This window comes from Physeter macrocephalus, chromosome 20 (assembly GCF_002837175.3).
Source record: "Physeter macrocephalus isolate SW-GA chromosome 20, ASM283717v5, whole genome shotgun sequence".
Taxonomy (NCBI): domain Eukaryota; kingdom Metazoa; phylum Chordata; class Mammalia; order Artiodactyla; family Physeteridae; genus Physeter; species Physeter macrocephalus.
Genome location: NC_041233.1, coordinates 84269678 through 84293859, shown reverse-complemented (window position 1 = coordinate 84293859; position 24182 = coordinate 84269678). Strand labels below are relative to the sequence as shown.

At 52.1% G+C, this 24182-nt stretch overlaps 1 protein-coding gene across 1 annotated transcript in view; it reads left to right on the top strand.

The window, feature by feature from the left end:
* The first annotated feature begins 2364 nt into the window (after window positions 1–2364).
* Window positions 2365–24182, top strand: part of CFAP46 (cilia and flagella associated protein 46) — an 89262-nt gene continuing 67444 nt past the window's right edge. Inside the window, exons 1-11 of the mRNA XM_028481955.2 lie at window positions 2365–2459; window positions 3004–3128; window positions 3280–3411; window positions 4071–4135; window positions 5710–5874; window positions 6747–6870; window positions 7571–7665; window positions 8717–8827; window positions 11994–12093; window positions 17457–17555; window positions 19403–19593. Coding sequence (XP_028337756.2) covers window positions 2411–2459; window positions 3004–3128; window positions 3280–3411; window positions 4071–4135; window positions 5710–5874; window positions 6747–6870; window positions 7571–7665; window positions 8717–8827; window positions 11994–12093; window positions 17457–17555; window positions 19403–19593 — 1256 coding nt within the window. The 5' untranslated portion in view covers window positions 2365–2410. The remainder of the gene's footprint in view (window positions 2460–3003; window positions 3129–3279; window positions 3412–4070; window positions 4136–5709; window positions 5875–6746; window positions 6871–7570; window positions 7666–8716; window positions 8828–11993; window positions 12094–17456; window positions 17556–19402; window positions 19594–24182) is intronic.

Below are 24182 nucleotides of genomic sequence, written 5' to 3'. Positions count from 1 at the left end.
GCCCGCGTACTGAAAAAAAAAAAAAAAAAAAAAAAGTCTACCTATGGTCCATCTCAAATTAGCTCTGTCCACGGTGTGATGCAGGCTCCAGGCAATTCACTGCCCACTTGTTGTGAAGACTTTCCTTTTCCCACTTGAAGTGGCACATCTGGCAAAAGCAATGGACCGAATCCACGTGGGTCTGGTTCAGAACTATTTACCTTGTTCTGTTGGTCTATTCACCTGTCTTTCACCAACACCGCACTGTCTGAAACACCGTGGCTTTAGAGAAGGTCTTGCAATCCAGGAGTTGGAGTCCCCCAACTTCGTTCTTCTTCCTCAAGGCTATCTTGCCCATTCTAGGCCTTTGTGTTTCCATATACATTTTAGAACCAGCTGTCAATTTCCAGAAAAGCACTTCTGGGATTCTGACTGAGATTTCATTGAGGAGAAAGATCAGCCTTGGGAGAAGGACACGTCACAGATAAGCTCCAGTTCACGAGCTCGGCGATCCTCTCCGTTCACGGGGGTCTCCTGGAGTTTCTCACAGCAAGATGTTGCAGTTTTCAGTGGAACAGTACTAACACATCTTTTGTTAAATTTATCCCAAGGTAGTTGGTTTTGATGCTATTTTAAGTGGTACGTTTCTGCCCTTCTCTGTTGGTTGTCAGTATACACAGATACGATTGATATCCACGGATAGCAGTGGACCCTGCTCCTTGCTGAGTTCACTTAGTAGTAGTTGTAGTAGTTTTGTAGATGCCACAGGATTTTTTACACCCATGGTCACTTTGTTTACGAATAAGAGCCCATCAACTTGAAAAGTGCATAATTGTCTTTTACCTTTAATAAGACACCTCCCCAGACACCAAAGGCCCTACATCATCTCCCTCCAGTCTCTTTCCTCCCCATTAAGAGCCAGACTTCTTAAAGAATTATCTACCCAAGTCTTTCCCTCTGCCTCCTCTCCCTCGCTCACTCTTCCACCCCCCCAACACCCGCCCCCTCCCCCCGCAATTAGAGATGTAGCTATTCCCGAGTCACCGACCTCCTCCCCTGGGTGCTGTTACACCTGACAGTGACTTCCCAGTGCTCCACCTCACCACTGTCTGGGCCACATTTGACCTGGCTGATCCCCCCTCTCCCGCTTCCCTTGGCTTGTGGACCCAGCCCTGCACAGGCCACCTGTCCACCTCTCCAGTCTCCCCTGCACCTCTTCCTGCCCACGGCCCAGGGGTCTCAAGGGCTGCCTCCAGCACCCCCGCCCCGCCACGCTCCCCCTCCGCAATCTCACCCACACGCCGTCACCTCTGCACACCTGGTCACAGGCCTGAGCCTCCAGCCCCGGACCTCTCCTCCCAGCTCAGACACCTCCCACAAATGTCGGCGCGGAGCACCCGATCCACATATCCCAGACAGAAGGCCCGACGTCCTCCTGAGGCCCACACCACCCGCCCTTTCCCGGAGCTCCCCAGGCTGGCCCGTGCCCCCATCCACCCCCAGGTGTGTCATCCCGAAGTCAAGGGTCCCCTGGCCCTCCCTGGCGCCACGTCCATCACCCAGTCTTCACCTGGCGCCCACGGAACATGCTCAGACCCACACACACCGCTTAAAGCAGTAGGAAGGAGAACCGGCCCTGGCAGTCGCTCTCTCCCGCCCCCACCCCCATCCGCACTGCTGTGCCCCACCCCCCGCGCCCCTCCCCAGGCCTTGGCAAACGCTACTCCTCGGACATCCTCTCCCCTTCCTTCTCTGTCCAGCACCTGGCCCCTCTTTCAGACCTCAGCTCAACTGCCCTGAGCTTGGGGCACTCTCCTCAACACCCTCCTCGGGACCACACCGCTCTACAAGTGGCCTGGCTCCCGTGCTTCCCCTGGCAGCGCCCCGGGCGCAGCTACTCTGTGCGGGTGTGATGTCCTCTCCCCACGGGGGCGGCCGCCCACCCAGCTGCCTTTTCAGGCCCAGCTCAGCCCCGGCCAGTGGCAGGGGGCAATTAAGTATTGGCAGGATACGTGAATGAATGAGCTAAGGAACGCAGGACCGCCTTCTGGGAGACTGCGAGGGGGTTTCAGCGGAGGGTCAGGGCCCGAACCCTGGGCATCCTGGACTGGCAGGGACCCAGATCGGAACCCGGGGCAGCTGCACTGGGCAGCCCCGCTACGGGGGTGGGCGGGGGCGGGAGGCGGGGCAGAGCCTGCGGACCCGCCTGCGAGGACGCGACCCCGGTCAGGCGGGCGCCTAGCCCTCACGTCCTCTCCGAGGGGCTGGAGGCGCGCTCACCGGCTGGGCGCCGGAGCGGTTCGCCTCCGGACAATTCTGGCCCCGCCGCCGACCCGTAGGCCCCGCGCCCTTCTCTGTCGCTAGGCAACCCCTGGGCCGCGGAGAGAAAGCCAACGGACCTTGGGCAGCGGGCACCTCGGACGCCGGCGCCATGGATCCGGTCATAATGCAGGAGCTGGCCCGCGCCGAGAGCCAGCAGGGTGGGTGGGTGGGGCCGGGACCCGCCCGCCCCCCGCCCCCGGGGAGGCCCCCGGGCCCCCCCGCCCCTGGGGAGACCCCGGGACCCGCCGGTCGCCGCCCCCCCCACCGCCCCCCGGGGAGAACTCGGGACCCGCCGAGACCCTCACTCCTGGGGAGGCTGTCCCCACCCTGTTGACCCCCGTCCTGCCTGATCCAGTGACCCCTTGAAGCCAGCACTTCGAGGATTTGTCTGACTTGGGCAAACGAAGGCGCCTTTTTAAAAGGAGGCCTTTCGTCCTTCCTAACCGTTCCTCAAGGATTATTCACCTCACGCTGCTGCTGGAGCCGGAGCCGCAGAGCTGCTGCGGGGCCCGGAGGGCTGAGCTCGGGGCATCTCGCTGCCGGGCTCCTTCCCCCGGAGAGGACCGGGCCAGCGCGGGGGCCAGCACGGGGGTGCCTGCCCGACCTCAGCCCTGTCCCGGGCCCTCCTGACCGTCCCCACTGCTGCTTGGTGGTGCACTGGCTGCGTGATGACCAAATCTGCCTCAACTCCTGTCCTCACAGATGCTGCGTCCCTGAAGAGGGCTTATCAGTTGATCAAGTCCGCCAACCTGGGGAAATCAGAGTTTGACCCCACAGAAAGCTTCAGCCCCGACCTGTTTGTTTTGTGTGCAGAACAGGCCCTGAAGGTGATTAATCCCAGGGGTCCTAGGGAGGCGCCTTCAGGGGACCCCGATTTCTTGGTTTGTACTAGAAGCGGGAAGCGGCAGCCCCTGGTGGGTGGTCCACTGGGCCGCCCCCTCTGCGAACCTCTTGGGGGGGGGCTGTGTTCCTGCGCAGATGGGGCAGCCCGAGGTGAGCGAGGACTGCATCCGGATGTACTTCAAGGTGAAGGGGCCGGTCACCCAGTTTCTGGGCCGAGCGCACCTGTGCAGGGCCCAGCTGTGTGCCCCCAAGTCCACCGAAAACATGGTGAGAGGCGATTCCGGGCCCTGTCCCAGCGTCCCCGCCCGCCCCGCGTGCTGGTTCCTCCCGATTTTCTTTATTGGCCTTTTGACTCATGAAGCCTTGGTGCGTACAACCTTGAGTGTCTTGGCGAGGTGAAGCGCAGCCTTAGCTAGTTTGCCGTCCTGAAACGAATATGTAATTGTCCTACTGTATTTTTCCCCTGAGAGGTTGCTTTCATTCTCCTCAAAATTCCATGGCTTGTACCGCCGCAGTTAAAATTCCCCCACCTCCGGACGGCGTCAGGCTAGACCCACCTTCAAACGGCTTTGTTGGGAGTTGGGTGACCAGATTCTTCTTCAGTGAAGTGAGATGCCGCATTTCCCATCTGTGCTTTTCCCTGAGGGGGTCTGGCTTGTGTCCTTTTGACCTCTGCCCTTTGTGTCCCCGTGCCCGGTCATGCCTGCGGCACAGGTGGGGCGCAGGGTGGGCTGGGGGTGGACTTCCAGGCTTCCAGGGAGGGGGCGGAGCTCCTGAGAGCTTCTGTGGCCGTCCACTCCCAGTGTTCACACCCTGGGGGCCAGGCCGTCTTCAGAGAGGCTTAATGTTCAGGGCAGTGACGGTGACCAGTGACTGATGTTCCAGTAGCAAATTTGATCTAATTGTGCATTCTTTATGTTGTTTAGGAGGAATTTGAAAATTGCGTGACTCAGTATATGAAGGCAATCAACTTTGCAAAAGGAGAACCAAGGTGAACATGACGGATCGGCCATTTCTGAGTGTGTACAAGGCTTAGAACCAGAACTTACCAGGTGGTTCTGTCTGTTTGGACGCCGGGGTTTTTGTCGTTTTGTTCGTGTTTTACTGCATCTATGGCTGTGGGCTCACGTCTCTGGCGTTGGAGCTGGGCCGCGTGCACACTCGACCCTTTAGCTGCATCCTCTTCCCTGCGCAAAGGTCTCTGTGACCTGCAGATGCCTTTTGCCTGCTTTCTCTGTGGGAACCTCGCCTTTGACCCGTCCCCCGGCACCTCCCTTTCTGGTCCTCTCTGGGGGGTTGGCATCTGGGCTCCCTCCCTGCCCTGCCCCCACCGGCCTGTGCTCCCCCTGGCAGATCTCCTGGCCCACGGCTTCGTGTCTGGAGGGGTGATTGCCCTGAGACTCCAGCACAGTTTTCTACTGAATTACTGCTTAAATATTATTGAAATTGTTAAGTCTGCGTACAAACTGGTATTGATACAGCCTATTTAAACAGGACACAACGTTTAAAGCACATTTAAGTATAAACCCTAGGTTCATTCACTCATTCTGCCAGTGTCTGCTGTGGATGGGCTCCTCTGGCCAGCCCCTGTCGTAGGTGCTGGGGATACAGGGCCCAGCCCCACAGACCCTTCCTCAGCGGGGACATCTGGATGGCAAGGCCCGGCCTCGAGCCAAAGGTTCTAAGGACAGTGGGTGTTTCAGGGGGACCATGCCCCGGACCCCTGGAGCCCAAGCTGTGGGCACCCTTGGGGAGGGGCCTGGTCAATGCTGCACTCCAGGGGTCTTGGGGGGACGTGAAGACTGCCCGGGGGGACCAGGAGCCTCGGGGGCTGGTGAGTGAGGGGTCTGAGTAGACCCCACGAAGGAGCAGCGGCCTTGTCTTCCTGCTGGGCCCGGGCCTCCCTCCTCTGGGGCACAGGGTCAGCAGCTGCACCCCTCCCTCAGACGACCAGCACCGCCAGGTACCTGCCTCCTGCAAGACAGAGGTGGCCCCTCCAGAGAGGCGCCTGGGTTCCCTCACTCGGGTCCTTCTGGCGGCTCCTGCAGCCCTCGGGGAAGGCCCGGCTTCTCAGGGTGCCCTGCTGCGTCCCCAGTGCTCCTCGCACCCACCGTGCGCTTCATCCGCTCGCACAGGGACCCCACCCAAGCACTTTCCCTGTACTGCTCTCCTGGCTGATTCCTCCAGGCAGCCTTCCTTGATGCCCCCTGCACTTGCCCATTCTTGTCTATCCCTTGAAAGCCGAAGGAGGCCTTCCTCATTGGGTACTTTTATGGGGAGCTGATCGCTTTTCAGAATGGCCGAAGGAGTGACGGGGTCTCTGGTCTGGGCCCAGGAGCCTGTGGCGGGGTCTGAACTGGAGCCACCTACTCGGCTGAGCAGGGCACGCGGCTGACTCTGGGAGGATGCTGCATCCACCCCACATGTGCATCTGGCAGCCAGGCCAGGGCGGCTCGGGCAGGGCTGCTGCTCCTGCCAGAGACAGAGGCCCTGGGTTCCCTCACGAAGGGGCTCAGGACGGACTGGCTCTGGGTGAGCCTCACCCACCCTCTTCTTGTGCCCCAGGTATTACTTCCTGGTGTATAACGCGTCGGTCCTCTACTGGCAAATGGTGAGGCCATTTCTCAAGCCTGGGTATCATCACCACGTGATCCCCAGCCTCTCCCAAATCGTGAACGTGTTGAATCAGACTGAGGAGGAGGACAAGGACTGGCCGGCAGAGCTGATGCTGTGAGTCCCCAGACACCTGGCAGACGCTGGCCGTCCCCTCCCCGCTCTCCTGGCGGCCACATTTCACATCGCAGCCCTGGCAGTGCTCTCTAGCCCGAAGTTAGAATCAGGTTTTGTGTGTCTTGTCTGCACATGTTTCTCAACTCTGCAGATGGCATCACGGTGTCCTGATCAGACAGGTGTTACCACAGGACAGGTGCTTCTACTCAGAGCCCAGGAAGTGGGAGCCTGTGTCACAGTCCTGGCTCGTGGTTTTGAAAACAAATAAGTTGTGAATCTAGTAGACATTCTAGCAACATACAGCTTGGCCAGGATGCTCACGCATCCAGGTGGCCCCACTTAGGGAAGCTTGCCCTGAGCGCATAACCCCAGGGACAGACGCCCCTGCGTGGATGTCAGCAAGTGGTCCCCAGCCGGCCAGGCGGGCTGAAAGGCGCTCGGTGACACTTTCCTGTATTTGTGTGGCATTGTTTGTGGCCAGTGATTTTGTGGATGCCACTGGGGGTGCCCAGAGGGTCGGCCCTGAAGTTGGAATCCAGAGTGTGCAGGCATTCCTCACCTGCTTTACAGCTACCTGGGGAGGCTTTAACAGAAAATAAGTAAAACTATGCTCTTTCTGTAAAACACCGTTGTTTGAGTCCTCGGTAATCACAGCCAAACAGTCCCATTTCCCTTTGCAGGCAGTGGCCGAGCTTTCCAGCCCCGGCCCCAGCCCAGTGAGCCCCATACTGGGTGTGGGGTAAGGAGCTGGCCAATCCCTGCGTCTTTCTGAAATTTGTAAAACATAAAAATATAATAACCGGGTTATTAGACATTTGCAGCAGAAAATGACTTCATCCAGGTTTAATATGGACTATTTTTGTATTATCCAGGGAGCTTCTGGAGTGTTATCTACAAGCTGGAAAAAACGAGGAGGCCGCGAAGTTTTGTGCCACTGCAGCACCATTCATCAAGGCTAACGCGCCACAGAAATATCGACAAATATTTGCTCTTATGGTAAGTTGGAATATTCCAAACTGTAGAAAGAAGTCATTTTCTTAAGCCATTGTTCAGGAAACTATGTATAAAAAACAGCCAAGATCATCCACTGAGAGATACAAAAACATACATACACATGTACGAGCCTGAACAGAACAAAACAAAATATTTTCCTTCGTCGTGACTGAATATTTCCTTTTTAACGGCACTGAGTTTTTAAAAAAGTGAGCAGAAAATTAGTAATTTAAGTAATTACTGCAACAGTGTGTAAAGAGCATTCATCACCTATTAATTTTATATATAGGAATCAACTTAAATTATATAAGAAAAACTAAACATAAAGCATAATAAATGAGAAAATAATTGTCAATTACAAAATTTTACTTTTTTTTTTTTTTTTTTTTTTTTTGCGGTACGCGGGCCTCTCACTGTCGTGGCCTCTCCCTTTGCGGAGCACAGGCTCCGGACGCGCAGGCTCAGCGGCCATGGCTCACGGGCCCAGCCGCTCCGCGGCATGTGGGATCTTCCCAGACTGGGGCACGAACCCGTGTCCCCTGCATCGGCAGGCGAACCCCCAACCACTGTGCCACCAGGGAAGCCCCAAAATTTTACTTTTAAAGGAGGAATATTTGTAAAATAATAGCTAAACAAAATATCTGGTCTTTCCCTAATTATTTGCTTAAATCTCTGTTAATATTCTGTTTTCATCTTATAACAGGTCCAACATGAATTAATGGATGAGCTTCAGTTAAAGGAAGAAAAGAAAAGTTCTATTAGGCTGTCTGTCACTTTCCAGATTAATATGCTAAAAGCGTAAGTGCTTCGGGAAGGGGGATAGGCGCCGACTAGTCTCTGTGCCGGGGTTGGGGGCACACGTGCAGGGACGGTGAGGCTGGATGGCGGGCTCGGCCTTGCCTCCCTTTACTGAGAGGCTCCGGGGCGGATGCCAGAGTGAGCGCAGCTCCTCAGCAGTGAGGAGGGTGGTTTTAGAAGAGAGGGACAGCAGCCATGTTGGACCTGCCAAAGGAAGCTTGAGACCTGACCATGAGCTTGAACAAAAAGAGAGTAGTTGTGGGTGAAACCCTCATGGGACTGGATGAGAGTGCATGGGAGAGATTGTACCCAGGTAGAGCCCTGCTATGGTGGCGACAGGGAAATAGGATGGTAGAGAACCTGGTGTGTGTGGTGAGGAGATCCCGGTGCGTGTGAGTGAGGAGATCCCAGTGCGTGTGAACGAGGAGATCCCGGTGCGTGTGAGTGAGGAGATCCCGGTGCGTGTGTGTGAGGAGATCCCGGTGCGTGTGAGTGAGGAGATCCCGGTGCGTGTGAACGAGGAGATCCCAGTGCGTGTGTGTGAGGAGATCCCAGTGCGTGTGCGTGCGGAGATCCCGGTGCGTGTGAGTGAAGAGATCCCGGTGCGTGTGAGTGAGGAGATCCCAGTGTATGTGAGTGAGGAGATTCTGGTATGTGTGAAAGAGAACATCCCGATGTGTGAGTGGGGAGGACAGCTGTCCAGAGGGAGGCAGGTGCTGGTCTGGGTTGGATCTGGGCAGATGGGAAGGGCCAAGCCTCCCTTTCGGTGGGCTCTTGGTGTGGGACTGGTTCTGGGTGCAGGGCCTGTGCACGGTGTCCTCGGGGTCTGTTCTTAGGGATGGAGGAAGATAGAGGCTGGGCTGGCAGTGAGGGGGAGGGACGTGAGTGGTCGTCAGGAGAACGGAGGAGAGGAAGGAGGAGGTGTTACCTTAGGCCTTCTGTTCAGTGAAAACACAAGTTCATAGACTTCAGATTTTTTTAGGATCATTTAAAGAAATCTAACAGGATCTTTTGGTTATTTAATATTTGATTAAATCGATCTATGTTCTAGAAAATTGGATAAAAATGATTTATCTGAAGATATCAACAAAATTCTGAAGGATACCTATAAATCTTTACGTTATTACAATCACCAGCACTTTCCTTCAATCGGAGAGGAAAAGTAAGTGTTTATGTTTTTCCAGTTTCACATCTATGTACAGCATTTCGTAACTATAGGAAAATGTGGAAAAAAAAACCCATAACCATAATTACCCAGGCAAGTATCAACCACTGTGGAGGTTTTAGTGTATTTCTGTCTTAGTCTTTTTTTGTCCTGAGGTTTGTACTGTTTGGCAGCACTTGGGTTATGAAACTTCACATCATACTTTTTTAAAGTCAAGTTCGACCTCTAATCACAAGTGCTTTTCAAGTTATTACACCATCTTACACCTTCTGAATAGATGCCTAGCAGTTCAGCCACAGAAGAGCACACCTCTCCCTGAGCATTTCAGTTGCCAGTTCTCTGCTCCCTGAGTCCTGGGAGCGCCGCTCAGAGTTCAGTCCCGGATCGGATTCCTGGGAACTGGTAGTTGAGCCAGAGGCTGAAAGAAAGGTCTGGAATGTACCCCCAGTTCAGCTCTTTCATCAGGTTCTCTAAGTTGTTCTAACTCAGAGCAGGTCTTGCTTGTCCCGTCCCTGGGCACAGCCTCCCTGAGGGGCCCCGGGAGGTTCCAGAGGGGGGGACCCTGGGGACAGAGGGGATCGCATGACACCGGGACACCTGCCCCGCCGCCTGGGACTGCACTGACTCCACTGCAGGTCCGCTGCCTGCTGGCGAAGTGGAACTTTTTTTCATATATTTACGGACATTATTTTTCTCTCATTAATTTTCCAATGATTTCTTTTGCCCAGTTTTTAAAAAGTAGGTTGTAAATCATTTTACTAAGGACTTGCAAAAGCTTTTTCTGTTTCAAAATTTGAGCCCTCCAATTCCAGTATAATTATCAATTGTGTCAGTATGTTTACCTTTAAAGCAATTTCTGATGTACAGATGTGTTTTATTTTCTATTTTTATTTTATTTATTTATTTATTTATTTATTTTTGGCTGCATTGGGTCTTCGTTGCTGCGCGTGGGCTTCTCATTGCGGTGGCTCCTCTTGTCGCGGAGCCTGGGCTCTAGGCGTGCGGGCTTCAGTAGCTGTGGCGCACGAGCTTAGTTGCTCCGTGGCCTGTGGGATCTTCCCGGACCAGGGCTTGAACCCATGTCCCCTGCATTGGCAGGTGGACTCCCAACCACTGCGCCACCAGGCAAGTCCCCAGCTGTGCTTCATTTAGGAGAAGAATAATTTGAGCTGACGTTCATCCCCCACCATCCTGGACCAGGCTCCATTTAGACCCGTCAGGGAGTCCCCACGTTCCTGGCCCAGCAGCCCCATTGGTGGACGCTGACCCGGCTCCCCCAGGAGCCCCGGCGTGTGGCCCACACGGAGCCAGCTGCGCCCCTGATCCTGACCCCCAGCACCCGCCCCGGGCCTCTGTGCCCATGCCCGCCACATGCCCCCCCTCCCGCCGCCCCCCCCCCCCCCGCCCGTGGGTCTGTGGCTTCGCTGTTGCCAGTTTACTGCGTGGTGGCTAAGAGGCTGGCTGGTGGCTTGTGATGCGGCTTCCCGGGTGCTCAGCCCAGCTGCTCCCCAGGCCTGGGATGGGAGTGTCCCCTGCTGGCCGGGGTCACAGGCTCAGCCGCTTGGAGATGCTGTCTGTGGGGTCAGGTCCTTCCTCAGCCCCAAGGCTCTAGCCGTCTGTGAAGGGCCCGCTGACCCCTCCCCACCTGGGCTTCTGTATCTGGAATTCTGGGTAGAAATAAAAGTTTTGTGAGTTTAAGACCAAAAAAGCACTGAAAATCAGTGATGGCTCCCTTTGTGGGTTCTCCCTTCTTCCCTACACAACAGGCCCAGGCGGCCGGAGCTCGGGGAGGTCAGAGGGGCTGTGGGTCTGGAGGCCCCACCAGGGCCCTTGGGGGTCCGGGCTGCACGGGTCGGGACAGAGGGCAGGAACCCGCACCCACCCCAGTGAAGGGAGAAGGGAGGGTGCCTATTACAGTGGACAGGCTGCTTGCTTCCGGGGTGAGTGTCGGGGCACGGAGATAGTGGATAATATTCTCCTGGCTGAGAAGTGTCTTTGAGACTGAAAAGCGAAGCAGGCAGCTCCGTAAAGTGCAGTTAGGAAGTTCATTGTGGGGACTGACACACAGGCAGGAACGGTCTGCGGACGACAATCCAGAGGCATCCGCAGCTGTGCTCCGAGCCACCAAAAGGGGCACAGGGGACTTAAAGGAGGACTTAAAGGGGCCAGAGCTAAAAATGGCACCTGACTACCAAGTGGGACCGAGGGTTTACCTCCCCTGGGGGTCCCGTGACCACTGTCAGCACAGGGCACTCTTCAGTTTTCATATCAGGTGAAGGCAAGGGTTAGCATTGCCGGGACTCCTCTGGCTTGGACGCATTCCTTGTGAGTGGGCGGAAGCTGGGTCACGGTCACTAGAAGGGGGTGGGGGTGGGACTGCGGGCCTGAGAGGAGCTGACCAAGTGCAGTCCGTGTGGTCCGGCCACAGTCAGGTTGTGATGTCTGCCTCGGAAAGAGCAGGGAGGTGTTGGCTTATCCCCAAGGGAGGCTGGCATGTCTTGGGACGCTGCTGGTGGCCACTGTTGCTGGTGACCAGGGGTGCTGCTAAACACTCCACCGTGTGCAGGACGGGTCCCCACCCAGCAGAGAACTGCCTCATCAATATGTGATGGTGTCAGGCTGAGAAGCCTGGCCCATTTCCCACCAGAACCATTGCCTTGATTCCTGCAGTTTTATATTAAGTCTTAAAATCAGGCAGTTTAGTCCTCTGACTTTGTTCTTTTTCAGAGTTGCTTAGGATAGCCTAGGTCCTTTGCATTTCCGTGCACATTTTAGCATCAACCTGCTGATTTCCACAAAGACCACGATTGGCAATTGGTGACTGTGAATGCTCTGGTCACAGGATAGGAAGAGCCGGCCCCGAGGAAATGTGTATCTGTCTCTTGTCGCCCCTGCCCCCCACCAAGGGCTCAAATGGTGATGCCCAGGGCTCACAGCCCCTCATCAGGCTGCACCTGCACCTGCCCTGAGGCAGTGGAAGTCCCTCCAAATCCTGTGTCAGGGCCAGAGGGGGCTGGGCTTAGGGACCCTCACCATAGGATTTCTCTTCCCTTCCATTTTATTCCTGCCTCCCCTAAGTGACAGCTGAAGGCTTATTCTACCCACAGGTGGGTGTTTCTTGTTGTCTCCTATTGACCCAGTGCTGTTTTGTTTCTGTTTCCAGAATTCTTTTGCTTTTTGAATTAGCTCATCTTTCTCTGATCTTGAAATGTGGGGAGATCACCTCTGACTGCCTCTCAGACTTGAAGAAGATGGACAGCAAAGTAGGTGGTCAGGGACTGGGTGCACCACCCCTACTCACTGTGATCTGTACATGAAAGGCAAAAAAAAAAAAAAAAAAGGGAAAGGAATTCAAAAGCCCCTCACCAGGAGGGCCTAAATAGTTGTGTTGGTAAATTTCCTTTCAGTCTTTTTAAAGTGCAATTCATACAGTTGAGATGACGTGATTTTTACAGTTTTGCATCAATAGTATCATTAATGATAAATGGATCAATTTGTCAAGAGAATATAACAATTGTACATGTATATGCATCCAACATTGGAGCACCTAAATATATTAAGCAAACACTAACAAATCTGAAAGCAGAAATAGATAGCAATGCAACAATAGTAGGAATCTTTAATACCCCACTTTCAACATGGATGGATCATCCAGACAGAAGATCAATAAGTATGTATTGGGCTTGAACTACACTTTAGACAAAATGAGCCTAATAGACATCTGTAGAACATTCCATTCAACGGAGGAAAATACACATTCTTCTCAAGCACACATGGAACATTCTCCAGGACATATCATACATTAGATCAGCGGTATCCAAACTTTGGGGCACCAGGGACCAGTTTCAAGGAAGACAGTTCTTCCACAGATGGTGGGTGGGGGCTGTTCAGGCGGTAATGCGGGCGCTGGGGAGCGGCAGGTGATGCTTTGCTCGCTCGCCCGCTGCTCACCTCCACCTGTGCGGCCTGGTTCCTAACAGGCTGTGGACTGGTACCGGTCCACGGACCGAAGGTTGGGGACCCCTGTGTTAGATCATAAAACAAGTCTCAACAAATTTAAGATGATTTTCTGACCACAATGGTGTGAAACCAGAAATCAGCAACAGGAGGAAAGTTAGAAATTCACAAAAGTGTGGAAATTAAACAACATACTCCTGAACAAAGAATAAATCAAAAGGGGAAAAAAAGATTTTGAAACATAGGACAATGGAAACACAACATACCAAAACTTATAGAATATGGCAAAAGCAGTCCTAAGAGGGAAGTTCATATCCAAAAACACCTACAATAAGAAAAAGGAAAGATTTCAAATAAATGACCTATATTTATACCTCAAGGAACTAAAAAAAACCCCCAAAATCAGCACAAAGCCCAAAGTTAGCAGAAGGAAGGAAATAACAAAGATCAGAGCAAAAAACAAATGAAATAGAGACCAGGAAACAAATAGAAAAGATCATTGAAACTGACAGCTGGTTTTTTGAAAAAATAAACAAAATTGACAAACAGCTAGACTAGGAAAAAAAGAGAAGACTCAGAATCAGAAATGAAAGAGGAGACATTACAACTGATAACACAGAAATACAAAGGATCATAGAGACTACTGTGAACAATTATATGCCAGGAAGATGGGTAACCTATAAGAAATGGATAAATTCCCAGAAGCATACAACCTACCAAGACTGAATCATGGAGAAATAGAAAATCTGAATAGACCAGTTAGTAAGGAGGTTGTATCAGTAATCAAAAAATCTCCAAACAAGGACAAGATGACTTCACTGGTGAATTCTACCAAACATTTGAAGAAGAATTAATGCAATCCTTCAAAAATTCTTCCAAAAAAAATGAAGAGAAAGGAACACTCCCCAATTCAGTTTACAGGGTGAGCATTACCCTGATACCAAACCAGACAAAGACACTATAAGAAAAGAAAATTACAGGCCAATATCCCAGATGAACAAAAAATCCTCAACAAAATACTAGCAAACTGAATTCAGCAGAACATTGTAAAGATCAAACACCATGATCAGTGAGATTTATCCTGAGGTTGAAAGGATGGTTTAGCGTAGGCAAATCAATAAATGTGATATATCACGTTAACAGAATGAAGGGTAAATATACGATCATCTTAATAGATGCAGGAAAAGCATTTGACAAAATTCAACATCCTGTCATGATAAAAACTCTCAACAAATTGGGTATAGAAGGAATGTACCTCCACATAACAAAGACTACATATGACAAGCCCACAGCTGACATTATATTCAATGGTGAAAGACTAAAAGCTTTTCTTCTACTATCAAGAATAAAACAAGGGTGCCCACTCTTGCCACTTCTGTGCAACATAGTACTGGAAGTTCTAGCCACAACAGTCAGACAAGAAAAAGAAAAGTCATCCAAATCAGAAAGGAAGAAGTAAATGTGTCTCTGTTTGCATTTGGCATAACCTGTTTATATAGAGAAAACTCTAAAGACCCCACTGAAAACCATTAGAACTAATGAGCAAATTCAGTTAAGTTGCAGGATTCAAAATCATCATCCAGGGCTTCCCTGGTGGCACAGTGGTTGCGCGTCCGCCTGCCGATGCAGGGGAACCGGGTTCGCGCCCCGGTCTGGGAGGATCCCACATGCCGCGGAGCGGCTGGGCCCGTGAGCCATGGCCGCTGAGCCTGCGCGTCTGGAGCCTGTGCTCCGCAATGGGAGAGGCCGCAGCAGTGAGAGGCCCGCATACCACAAAAAAAAAAAAAATCATCATCCAAAAATTGGTTATGTTTCTGTTCACTAAAAATGAACTGAGAGAGAAATTACGAAAACAATTCCATTTACAATAGCATCAGAAACAGTAAAAGACTTAAGAATACATTTAACCAAAGAATTGAAAGACTTGTGCACTGAAAACTAGAAGACATTGGTGAAAGAAATTGAAGAAGACACAAAGAATGGAAAGATATCCCATGTTCTTGGATTGCAAGAATGAAAATTGTTAAAATGTCTATACTACCCCAAATCACCTACAGATTCAATCCAATCCTTATCACAATTCCAATGGCATTTCTCAAGAAATAGAAAAAAAATTGTATGGAACCACGGAAGAGCCAAAGCACTCTTGAGAAAGAAGAACAAAACTGGAGGCACCACACTTCCTTATTTCCAACTATACCACAAAGCTATAGTAATCAAAACATATGGTACTGGTACAAAAATAGACACACAGACCAATGGAACAGAATTGAGAGCCCAAAAATAAGGCCACACACATAATGTCAACTAATCTTTGACAAGGGCAACAAGAAAACGCCATGGGGAAAGGACAGCCTTCTAAATAAACGGTGCGGGGAAAACTGAATGGCCACATGCAGATGAATGAAATTGGACCCTTACCTTACACCACTCACAAAAATTAAATGGATTACAGACTTTAAGACCTGAAATCGTAAAACTCCTATATAAATACATAGGGCAAAAACTTATTGACATTGGTCTGGGCAATGATTTTTTGAATATGACAACAAAAGCAAAAGTAAACAAGTAGGACTACATCAAACTAAAAAGTATCTGCACAGCAAAGGAAACAACACAATGAAAAGGCAACCTATGGCATAGGAGAAAAATATTTGCAAACCATATATCTGATAAGGGTTTAATATCTAAAATATATAGGGAACTCATACATCAGTAGGAAATCATCATCATCCAATGGGAAACAATGGGCTAAGGACCTGAATAGACATTTTTCCAAAGAAGATACTCAAATCATACATGAAAAGGTGCTCAACATCATCAGGGAGATAAAATCAAAACCTCAGTGAGTATCACCCCACACCTGTTAGAATGGCTGTTATCAAAAAGATGAGATAACAAGTGTTGGTGAGGATGTGGAGAAAAGGGAACCCTTGTGTTGTGTTGTTGGGAATGTAAATTGATACAGCTATAATGGAAAACAGTAGGGAAGTCCTTTAAAAAATTAAAAATAGAACTACTGTATGATCTAGCAATCCCACTTCTGTGTGTATGTCCAAAGGAAATGAAATCAGGATCTCAAAGAGATACGTACACCCCCATGTTCACTGCAGCATTATTCACAAAAGCAAGATGTGGAAACAACCTAAGTGTCTGTTGATGGATGAATGGATAAAGAAAATTGTGTGTGTGTGTGTGTGTGTGTGTGTGTGTGTGTGTGTGTGTGTAAATGCAGTGTTTTTCAGCGATGAGAAAGGACATCCTGCCATTTGTGACAGTGTGGATGAATATGGTGGATGAATGGATAAAGAAAATTGTGTGTGTGTGTGTGTGTGTGTGTGTGTGTGTAAATGCAGTGTTATTCAGCGATGAGAAAGGACATCCTGCCATTTGTGACAGTGTGGATGAATATGGAGAGCATTACGCTCAGTGAAAGAAGCCAGACAGAGAAACAGAATAGCATGGTGGTTGCCAGGGCCTGGGGGTGCAGGAAGTGGGGAGGTGCTGATCAAAGGGGACAACCTTTTAGCTTTAAGATGAATACATTTTGAGGATCTAGTGTACAGTTTGGTGACTATAGTTCATACTTCTGTAGAGTATACTTGAAATTTGGTAAGAAAGATCTTAAGCATTCTCACCAAAAAGAAAACAAAACAGTAACAATGTGAGGTGATGGATGTATTAATTCATTTGATTATGGGAATCATTCCACAATGTATATGCTTTTACATTTTACATGTTTACTCTTTAAATATATACAATTTTATTTGTCAATTATACCTAAATTAAAATTTTTACATAAAAATAAACAGAGTAGACATTTCAGAAAAAAAGATTAGCAAACTTTCGAAGGTATAGTAATGCAAACTATCCAAAATGAAACAGAAAGGAGACACACTAAGGAGGATATAGGGAACATCAGTGGCGCAGAGGCTTCCGGTGGGTGACAGAGCATCTCGTCCACAAATGGTACTGGACAAGGAAACAACCACGTGCGAGAAAGTGAGCATCGGCCTGCCCTTCATACCGTGGACAGAAATTAACTCAAAATGCATCATAAACCAAAACGTGAGAGTTAAAATGATAAAACTTCTGGGAAAAACATTAAGAGAAAAAAATAAGAGGAAACTTTGTGAGCTGTTATCTCACAAGCACACACCTAGTAGATGGCTAGACTGGAGACTGACCGTCCCAGATGGCCAGGAGTGGGATGGGAAATGGCAACCCCTTGGGAAAACAGTTGAGCAGTTTGTAAAAGTTGTGTGCCCCAGCCACCCACCCAGCAAATCCCAGGCCCCTGCCGCCCCGCCGCCTCCAGCAGGACGCCCTGTCCAAACCCGGCAGGGATTCAGTGAAAGAAATGGTTGGCCAAATTTCATAACAGAGCGTTTGTCTGAAGTTGGTGTAGTTATTTAAAAGTTCTGTGTCCAGTGAAATTAACTATCAAAGGTGAAAAACAGTTTTTTTCTAGCGTTCTCTTTCAAATCTTTGCATCTTTTGGAAACATTTTAAGTTTTTCTTACATATATTTGTATTATCTAATTTTTATTTGTTGAATTTCTACCTAGTACACGAATTGTATTTTTAAACGGTCTTTGAAGTTAATGAATGTGCATGATGGCTTTCGTTAAAACTCTCCATCTTACACAGCAACTCCTCTGCCCCGCAGGACCCCGGGACGCTAATTGAAATCGAATGCCTGGAGTATGAATTGGAAGCTGTAAGATTTGCAAATAAAATTAAAATCTACACCCGAGAGGCTGTGGAGGTAAGTCCTCGAGTAGGAGCCGCAGCGGATGCTGAACTGTTGTGCAGGTTCCCTGGACCCTGTGACTTGACTGGTGCCAGGTTTCGGGAGGAGACCTGACAGGCACGGGCCAGCCCCCTGTGCCCTGGCTTCCAACCCGTGACTGTGGCCTCTCTGGCAGGAGCTCCAGGGGCCTGGGTGGCCCTCAGCTGCTGAGGCCGGCTGCCGTCCTCCTCCACAGCACAGAGCTGGGTCCCCCAGGGCCACCTTGGCCTGGCGGACGTCTGGGTTCGTGCAGCCCATTCTCTGGGCCAGGGGCTGGGGTGAGACCGTCCTCTGGCCAAGCCCTCCTGCGGCCTGCATGGAGTGGCCCACCCCAGCACACTGATAACACTTGCCATTGGTGAACACTGAGTCCCCATGAGAGCACTTTGCCATCCTGACTCAGGTCCAGGAAGGCAGACGTTGCCCCGGCTCTAGTGTGGGGCTGTCAGCCTCGCTGGGCTTGGGAAACAGAGGGGCTCCAGTGAAGTGGTGACGTCATCGCGGGATGGGGGACGGGGGACCCCGGGGAGGGTGGAGGGCCGGTCCAGAGGACCCCCACGAGCGTTCCTCCCTCGCTGCCCCCTTTGGAAACCCCTGGCTTGTCTAGAATATTCCACTGTTATTTAGCGAGGAGGCAGCTGTCTCTCTGAGGAGTTGGCGCACGGCAGCCTGGTGAACACGGTGGCAAAGTGACAGACCACGTGACCTCAGTGTCATATGTAATGCAGTCAGAGCTGGTCCAGCAGCCACCGCCAGAAAAGGAATCCAGCGATCATTTATGTTCTTTAATAAGAATCCTGCAGTTGCAAAAAGGGAACCAAAATACACTGAAACAGGATGATGGCGGCTGGCATTTCTTTGGGGCCCAGGTGTCCGCTCCCTGGCTCAGCTCCTGGGACCCTCTCTGGAGCCCTGGAGCCGGGCTGTCCTGCCCCACGTCCCCGCCTGGCCCGGGGGGGAGCAGGAGAGGCAGCGTCGGCGCCGTGAGCTCTGCCAGAGGATGAGCAGCTGGGCCGAGACTCCGCGAGGTCGAGGCCACCTGGGGGATGTGCGTGTTCCCTTTGGACTTGCCCAGGTGGCTGCCCCTGCCGGCGTTGACCTTCTCGAGGGAGGTCATGGGCTACCTGTTGACCACGTGCTGGTGCTGGCAGGTGGTGGTGCAGGGACTGCAGGGCCGTGTCCCTCTGCCTTTGTCAGCTTCGGACCTCGGGCCAGTGGCCCTTCAGGGGCACCGGTTCAGTGAGACTTTGATGGACACATCTTGGCAGGCAGGAGGCACAGGGTCTGAGCCCCAAGCCTGCGCTGGGCCCTGTGGCCTGGGAGCAGCACGAGGGGATGCCCCCAGGTACCAGAAGCCAGGGCCCACGGACATGGCTGAGCTTAGGAGCCCAGGCAGCCCTGGTGGGCGCCGAGGGAGGCGTGGAGCTGGTGAGGCCCCTCGCACAGGCTGAGGCCGGCCAGCGCCTGTCTGCTGGGCAGGGCATGTGGGGCACGGACTGGAGGAGCTGTTCATTGGGTAGTGGGCGTAACTGGGCGTGGACCCCATAAATGTACAGGGCCAGGAGATCAGCAGCCTCGCTCAGATGGGCTCACAGAGGAGAGACACACCCAGAGGGCGCAGAGCCTGTTCTAAGGCAGAATCTCGACCGAGCCAGGCCCTTCTAGAAAAAATCACACAGGCCATTTCCACTGACAGACTCAGATTGTGGGCCCGGGCCCCACCTGCGGCCTCCTGGGCTCAGGGTCGGCCGGGGCTGCCCTGGCTCGCCCTGTGTTGCACGTTTGCCGCCAGCCTCACACATGGGCCACTGTCCTTTGTGCAGACCCAGCTGAATATAGTACGGAGACTGGACATGGTGCTCCAGCGAGCTGTGCGCCTGGGCGACCCACGGGTCATCCACGTGGTGTGCGCCACGCAGTGGAACGCATGCCTCCCGCTGCTGCAGCACGACCTGCGGCACCATCTGCGGAAGTCGCTGACCAGCATCGCGGAGGTCCTGGAGAAGGTGGACAGGTGGCGGTCCTGGGCTATCCCCCCGGGGGGAGACAAGCAGGCGGGAGACCCTTGGGGCAAGGACGAAGGCCAACTCGTTTTCCCAGAAAGTGGGCAGGAAGAGCAGCAGACCTCACGGCTCCCGTAGAAGTGCCAGCTTGAGAGGCCGGCAGGCCGTGGGGGAGGTGTGTCTGGAGTGTGGGGGGCAGGGCCTTGCAGGGGGAGGCTGGGGGGCACCCGGGCGGCGCCCACCTGAGGTCGAGAGGTGCCGGGGAGATAGGGCTTTGTCAGGAGGGTCCTGGGCTGCGTGGCGGGGGGATGGCAGGGCACAGGGCCTGTGGGCACAGGCGCAGGAGGGAAGGTGGGGCGGGCGGTGAGTCAGTGAGGCCCCCAGGCTGGGGGTTGCAGCCCATGGGGATGCTGCAGATGGTCCCCGGCAGACAAGGGGGCTGGAGACGGGGACTTGGTGTGTGGGCAGAGAAGAGGTGTGGAGGGTCACCCAGGAGGGGGGTGCAGCCGCAGGGAGGGGCGGTGGGGAGAGCTGCCCTGCCCCGTCTGCTCCTGTGATTAATTAGGGTTGGGTTTCGTCTCCTACTTGAGCCCTCGGAGCAGGGGTCTCGGCAGGGGAGCCAGGGGCCTGGTTGTCAGCCTGAGGGTGGGCAAGGGGGGTCCCCAGGGTCTCCGGTACGGTTCATTTCCTGCCGGCACCTGGGGGTCTTGGCTGTGAAGAGCTGGGATTTTTACCCATTTTTTTTTTTTTTTTAGAAGATGTTGGGGGTAGGAGTTTATTAATTAATTATTTTTGCTGTGTTGCGTCTTTGTTTCTGTGCGAGGGCTTTCTCTAGTTGCGGCAGGCGGGGGCCACTCTTCATCGCAGTGCGCGGGCCTCTCACTATCGCGTCCTCTCTTGTTGCGGAGCACAGGCTCCTGACGCGCAGGCTCAGTAGTTGTGGCTCACGGGCCTAGCTGCTCCACAGCATGTGGGATCCTCCCAGACCAGGGCTCAAACCCGTGTCCCCTGCATTAGCAGGCAGATTCTCAACCACTGCGCCACCAGGGAAGCCCTACCCATTTTAAAAATAGTTTCTCCTTCTGGAATCCCATGGGGATGTATGACAGGCTCCTAGCCCAGCTCCCGACCCCCCCGCCACCAAGTGTACCTTCCACACTCATGGCTCCACCCCCCATGTGTGACATGCTGAATTCTGACAGATTTCCTCCAGGCCATTAGTACTCTTTTATTTTACAAATTCTCTAATTTTCCTTCCTTTCTTTAGCCTATGTTTTTAAATTTTAATGACTATTTCTTCCAAAATATCCTTTTAGTTTATTTTCATATTTGCCTGACTTTAAAAAATAATGTCTTCTAGTTGCCCTCTTTTTCTCTGACAGTTCTTTTTCTGATTAACTTTATTGAGATATAATTGCACACAATAGAATACACACATTGTTAATGTCCCTTTGCTGTGTTGTTTTTTAATCATGGGTGGGTGTCGAGTGCTGTCGAATGTTTCTTCTGCATCTATTAAAAGGTCTGTGACTTTTCTCTTTTGTTCTTTAATGTGGTGAATTATGCTGGTTGAATTTTGAGTGGTGAACCAACCTTGCATTCTCTGCATGGTCCTGACATATGTCAGCGTGTTGTTAAAGATTTTTACGTGTAGGTTCATGAGGACGGCGGCCTGTGATTTTCTTCTTTTGTAATGTCTTTGTCAGGTGTTGACATCAAGGTCATGCTGAATTTATTAAATGAATTGGGAAGGTGGGAAGGATTCTTTCTCCTTTGCTTTCTGAAGGAGTTTGTGCAATATTGGTGTTTTCTTCCTTAAATGTTTGATAGAATCCAGTGAAACCATGTGGGCCCGTCTGAAGCATTTCTTTTTCCATCCTTTCAATTCTCATCCTCTGTGGATCTTTCAATTTAAAGTGTAGAACACAGCTTTTAACAGCATGTAGTTTGGTCTCACTTCTTTCTGTCTAGTATGATGATCTCTGCCTTGTAACTGGAGTGTTTAGTCTCTTTGCATTTAGTGTAGCTTTGAACTTGTCTGCAGTCTCGTCATTTGTTTCCAGTTGTCCCTTCTGTTCTGCTGCTGCGCTTTCCCTGCCTTCTTTGAGGTTAATTGAATTTTTTACCATTGCATTTATTTCCTCTATCAGCTTTTTTGTCCCCTGTACCCTTGGGGTTGGGGGGATTGCTGTAGGGCTAACAGTGCACATCCTCCTTAGCCAGGTCTGTGTGAGGCAGTGCTTCCCACCCGGCAAAGGGAAAACCTCATGCATTTCCCTTCATCTACCCCACTTTGTGTGGTTGTTGTCATGTTTTTACTTCTAAATGTGTTATGAACCTCATCTTATGGTGTCATTGTTTTGCTTTTAGCAGCCAGTGGTTTTTTTTAAAGAAAATTACAGAGAAAATCAATAGTCTCTTATATTTGCCCACTTCTTTGTCAATCCCACAGGCTCTTTCTTCTTTCTTACCCTCACCTCCAAGTTTCTTTCTGCTGTTATTTCAGCCTGAGGAACTTCCTTTATTTTTTTTCTTGTAATGCATGACTGCTGGTGACGAATCTTTTGGCTTTTGTTGATCTGAAAATGACTTCACCTCACCTTCATCTTTGAAGATTATTTTCACCAGTTGCTGGATTCTGGGTTTACAGATTTTTTTTTTTCTTTAAACCTTTTGAAGAGGTTGTTTTATTTTCGTCTGGCCTTCGTAGTTTCTGATAAAAACCCAGCATCTGGCCCATCTTACGTTCTGACTGTGGGTTACCTTTTCCTGTTTCCTTGCATGTCCAGTAGTTTTTTATTGTGTACCGAATGTTGTGGTTGGTGCACTGTGGAGTCTGTGGATTCTGTGATCTTTTTTAAGAGAGTGTTGATTTTTGTTCTCTTGGGTACTTCAGTTACTGGCTGAGAGCTGGCTTCGTGTTTTGTTGGCCATCTCTCTGGAAGGTTACAGTGTCTTCCAGCCTGTCTCAGTGGGCCTCAACCTCTAGCCCAGTTGCACCCGCGATCTCCGTGGGCTCGGCTGACATCCGGGGTGTGAGTGAGGGATACCCAGCTCTCTCCTCTCTGGTGGGCAGGCCTGCAACAGCTGCTCTGGTACCCAGCTCCTCTTCTCCAGCCTGGAGCAGCCTTCCCAGCCCAGAGCAGAGCCCCTCCCTGTGGACGGCAGGTGCCCTGGTTCTGGGCCCAGTGCTCTGCCCGCAATGCCACAGGACACTGTCTCCAGGCAGGGCGCAGGCTCCTTCCTGAGTTCCCGCCTCCAGGGACCCCAGGCTCATGCTGCCCAGACCCAGTGCCGTGTTCGGTCCAGCTTTGCAGTGGCTGCTCGTGGCAGAGACTTGATCACAGTTGGAAGCAGAAGGAACTCTGAAAATTTCTCATTTCTAAGAGTCCTTTCATCTGGTCCCATCATCCTGTTCTGGCTGGGACGGGGGCTCTCATTCGAATCTGCTGTGCTTACTCACCATCATCTCCCTGGCTTCACTGAGCCAATGGTTTACCAGGCTGTTCCTGATGCTGGCTGTGCCGCTGTGTAGACCTCTCCGCCTGGCAGGTTGTTCCCGGCGAGGGCTCTTCCGCTGTGTAGACCTCTCCGCCTGGCAGGTTGTTCCCGGCGAGGGCTGTGCCGCTGTGTAGACCTCTCCGCCTGGCAGGTTGTTCCCGGCGAGGGCTGTGCCGCTGTGTAGACCTCTCCGCCTGGCAGGTTGTTCCCGGCGAGGGCTGTGCCGCTGTGTAGACCTCTCCGCCTGGCCGGTTGTTCCTGGCGAGGGCTGTGCTGCTGTGTAGACCTCTCCGCCTGGCAGGTTGTTCCTGATGCTGGCTGTGCCGCTGTGTAGACCTCTCCCTGTGGTGTCGGCTTGCCTCAGCTGGCTCCTTGCATGGTCCAGCCCTGGATGAGTCTCGCGTTATGGATTCAAGGTCAGGCTGCCCAGAGCACACAGTTCGGTGCTGGTCCAGCTCCCGTTGTGTCGGCCTCCTCTTCCCCTGCCTCAAGACAGAAGGAAGTGGCCCATTACTGGCTGCTGTCCAGACTTCCAGGCAGAGTCCGTGGAACCTGGTTCCTTGACGGGAGTGCAGACCTCACCCTTGGCATCAACCAGGTGCCCTCTCCTGCCCGCCACTCCCGCCCCCCGAGCAGCGGAGCGCCAGCCTCCAGGCGCCGTGGGCACTGCGTCCTCTTCCCTGAGGTCACAGGCCTAGCGTGTGACGCTCATGCCTTGTTGTGGCCTGAGGGTCGGCTCGTGGGTCTCCTAGAACTTTAATTCGACCAAATTTGTTGGCTTTCCTGATGCTCGCGTCCAGGGTGGAGGCTGTGGCATGGGGCTCTGCGTGCCATGGGTGAAAGGCTTCAAGGAGACTGTATCACCGTCGTAGACACAGCGGTCCCCAGCCCCGCCCAGCCCAGAAGGCTCCAGCAGAGGCAGCAGCAGCAAACGCCAGGCAGGGCCCACGGGTCCGCGGGAGGCGTTCTGAGCGGGGGGTGTGCGCTTCGGCCGATGAGACGGAGACAACTCAGAGCAGAGCCGAGAGGGCCCATCCCCCGAGGCAAAGCCTGGGCTTCGGTGGCACTAAATTCACTTGCTTGGCCACGCCAAGAGCCT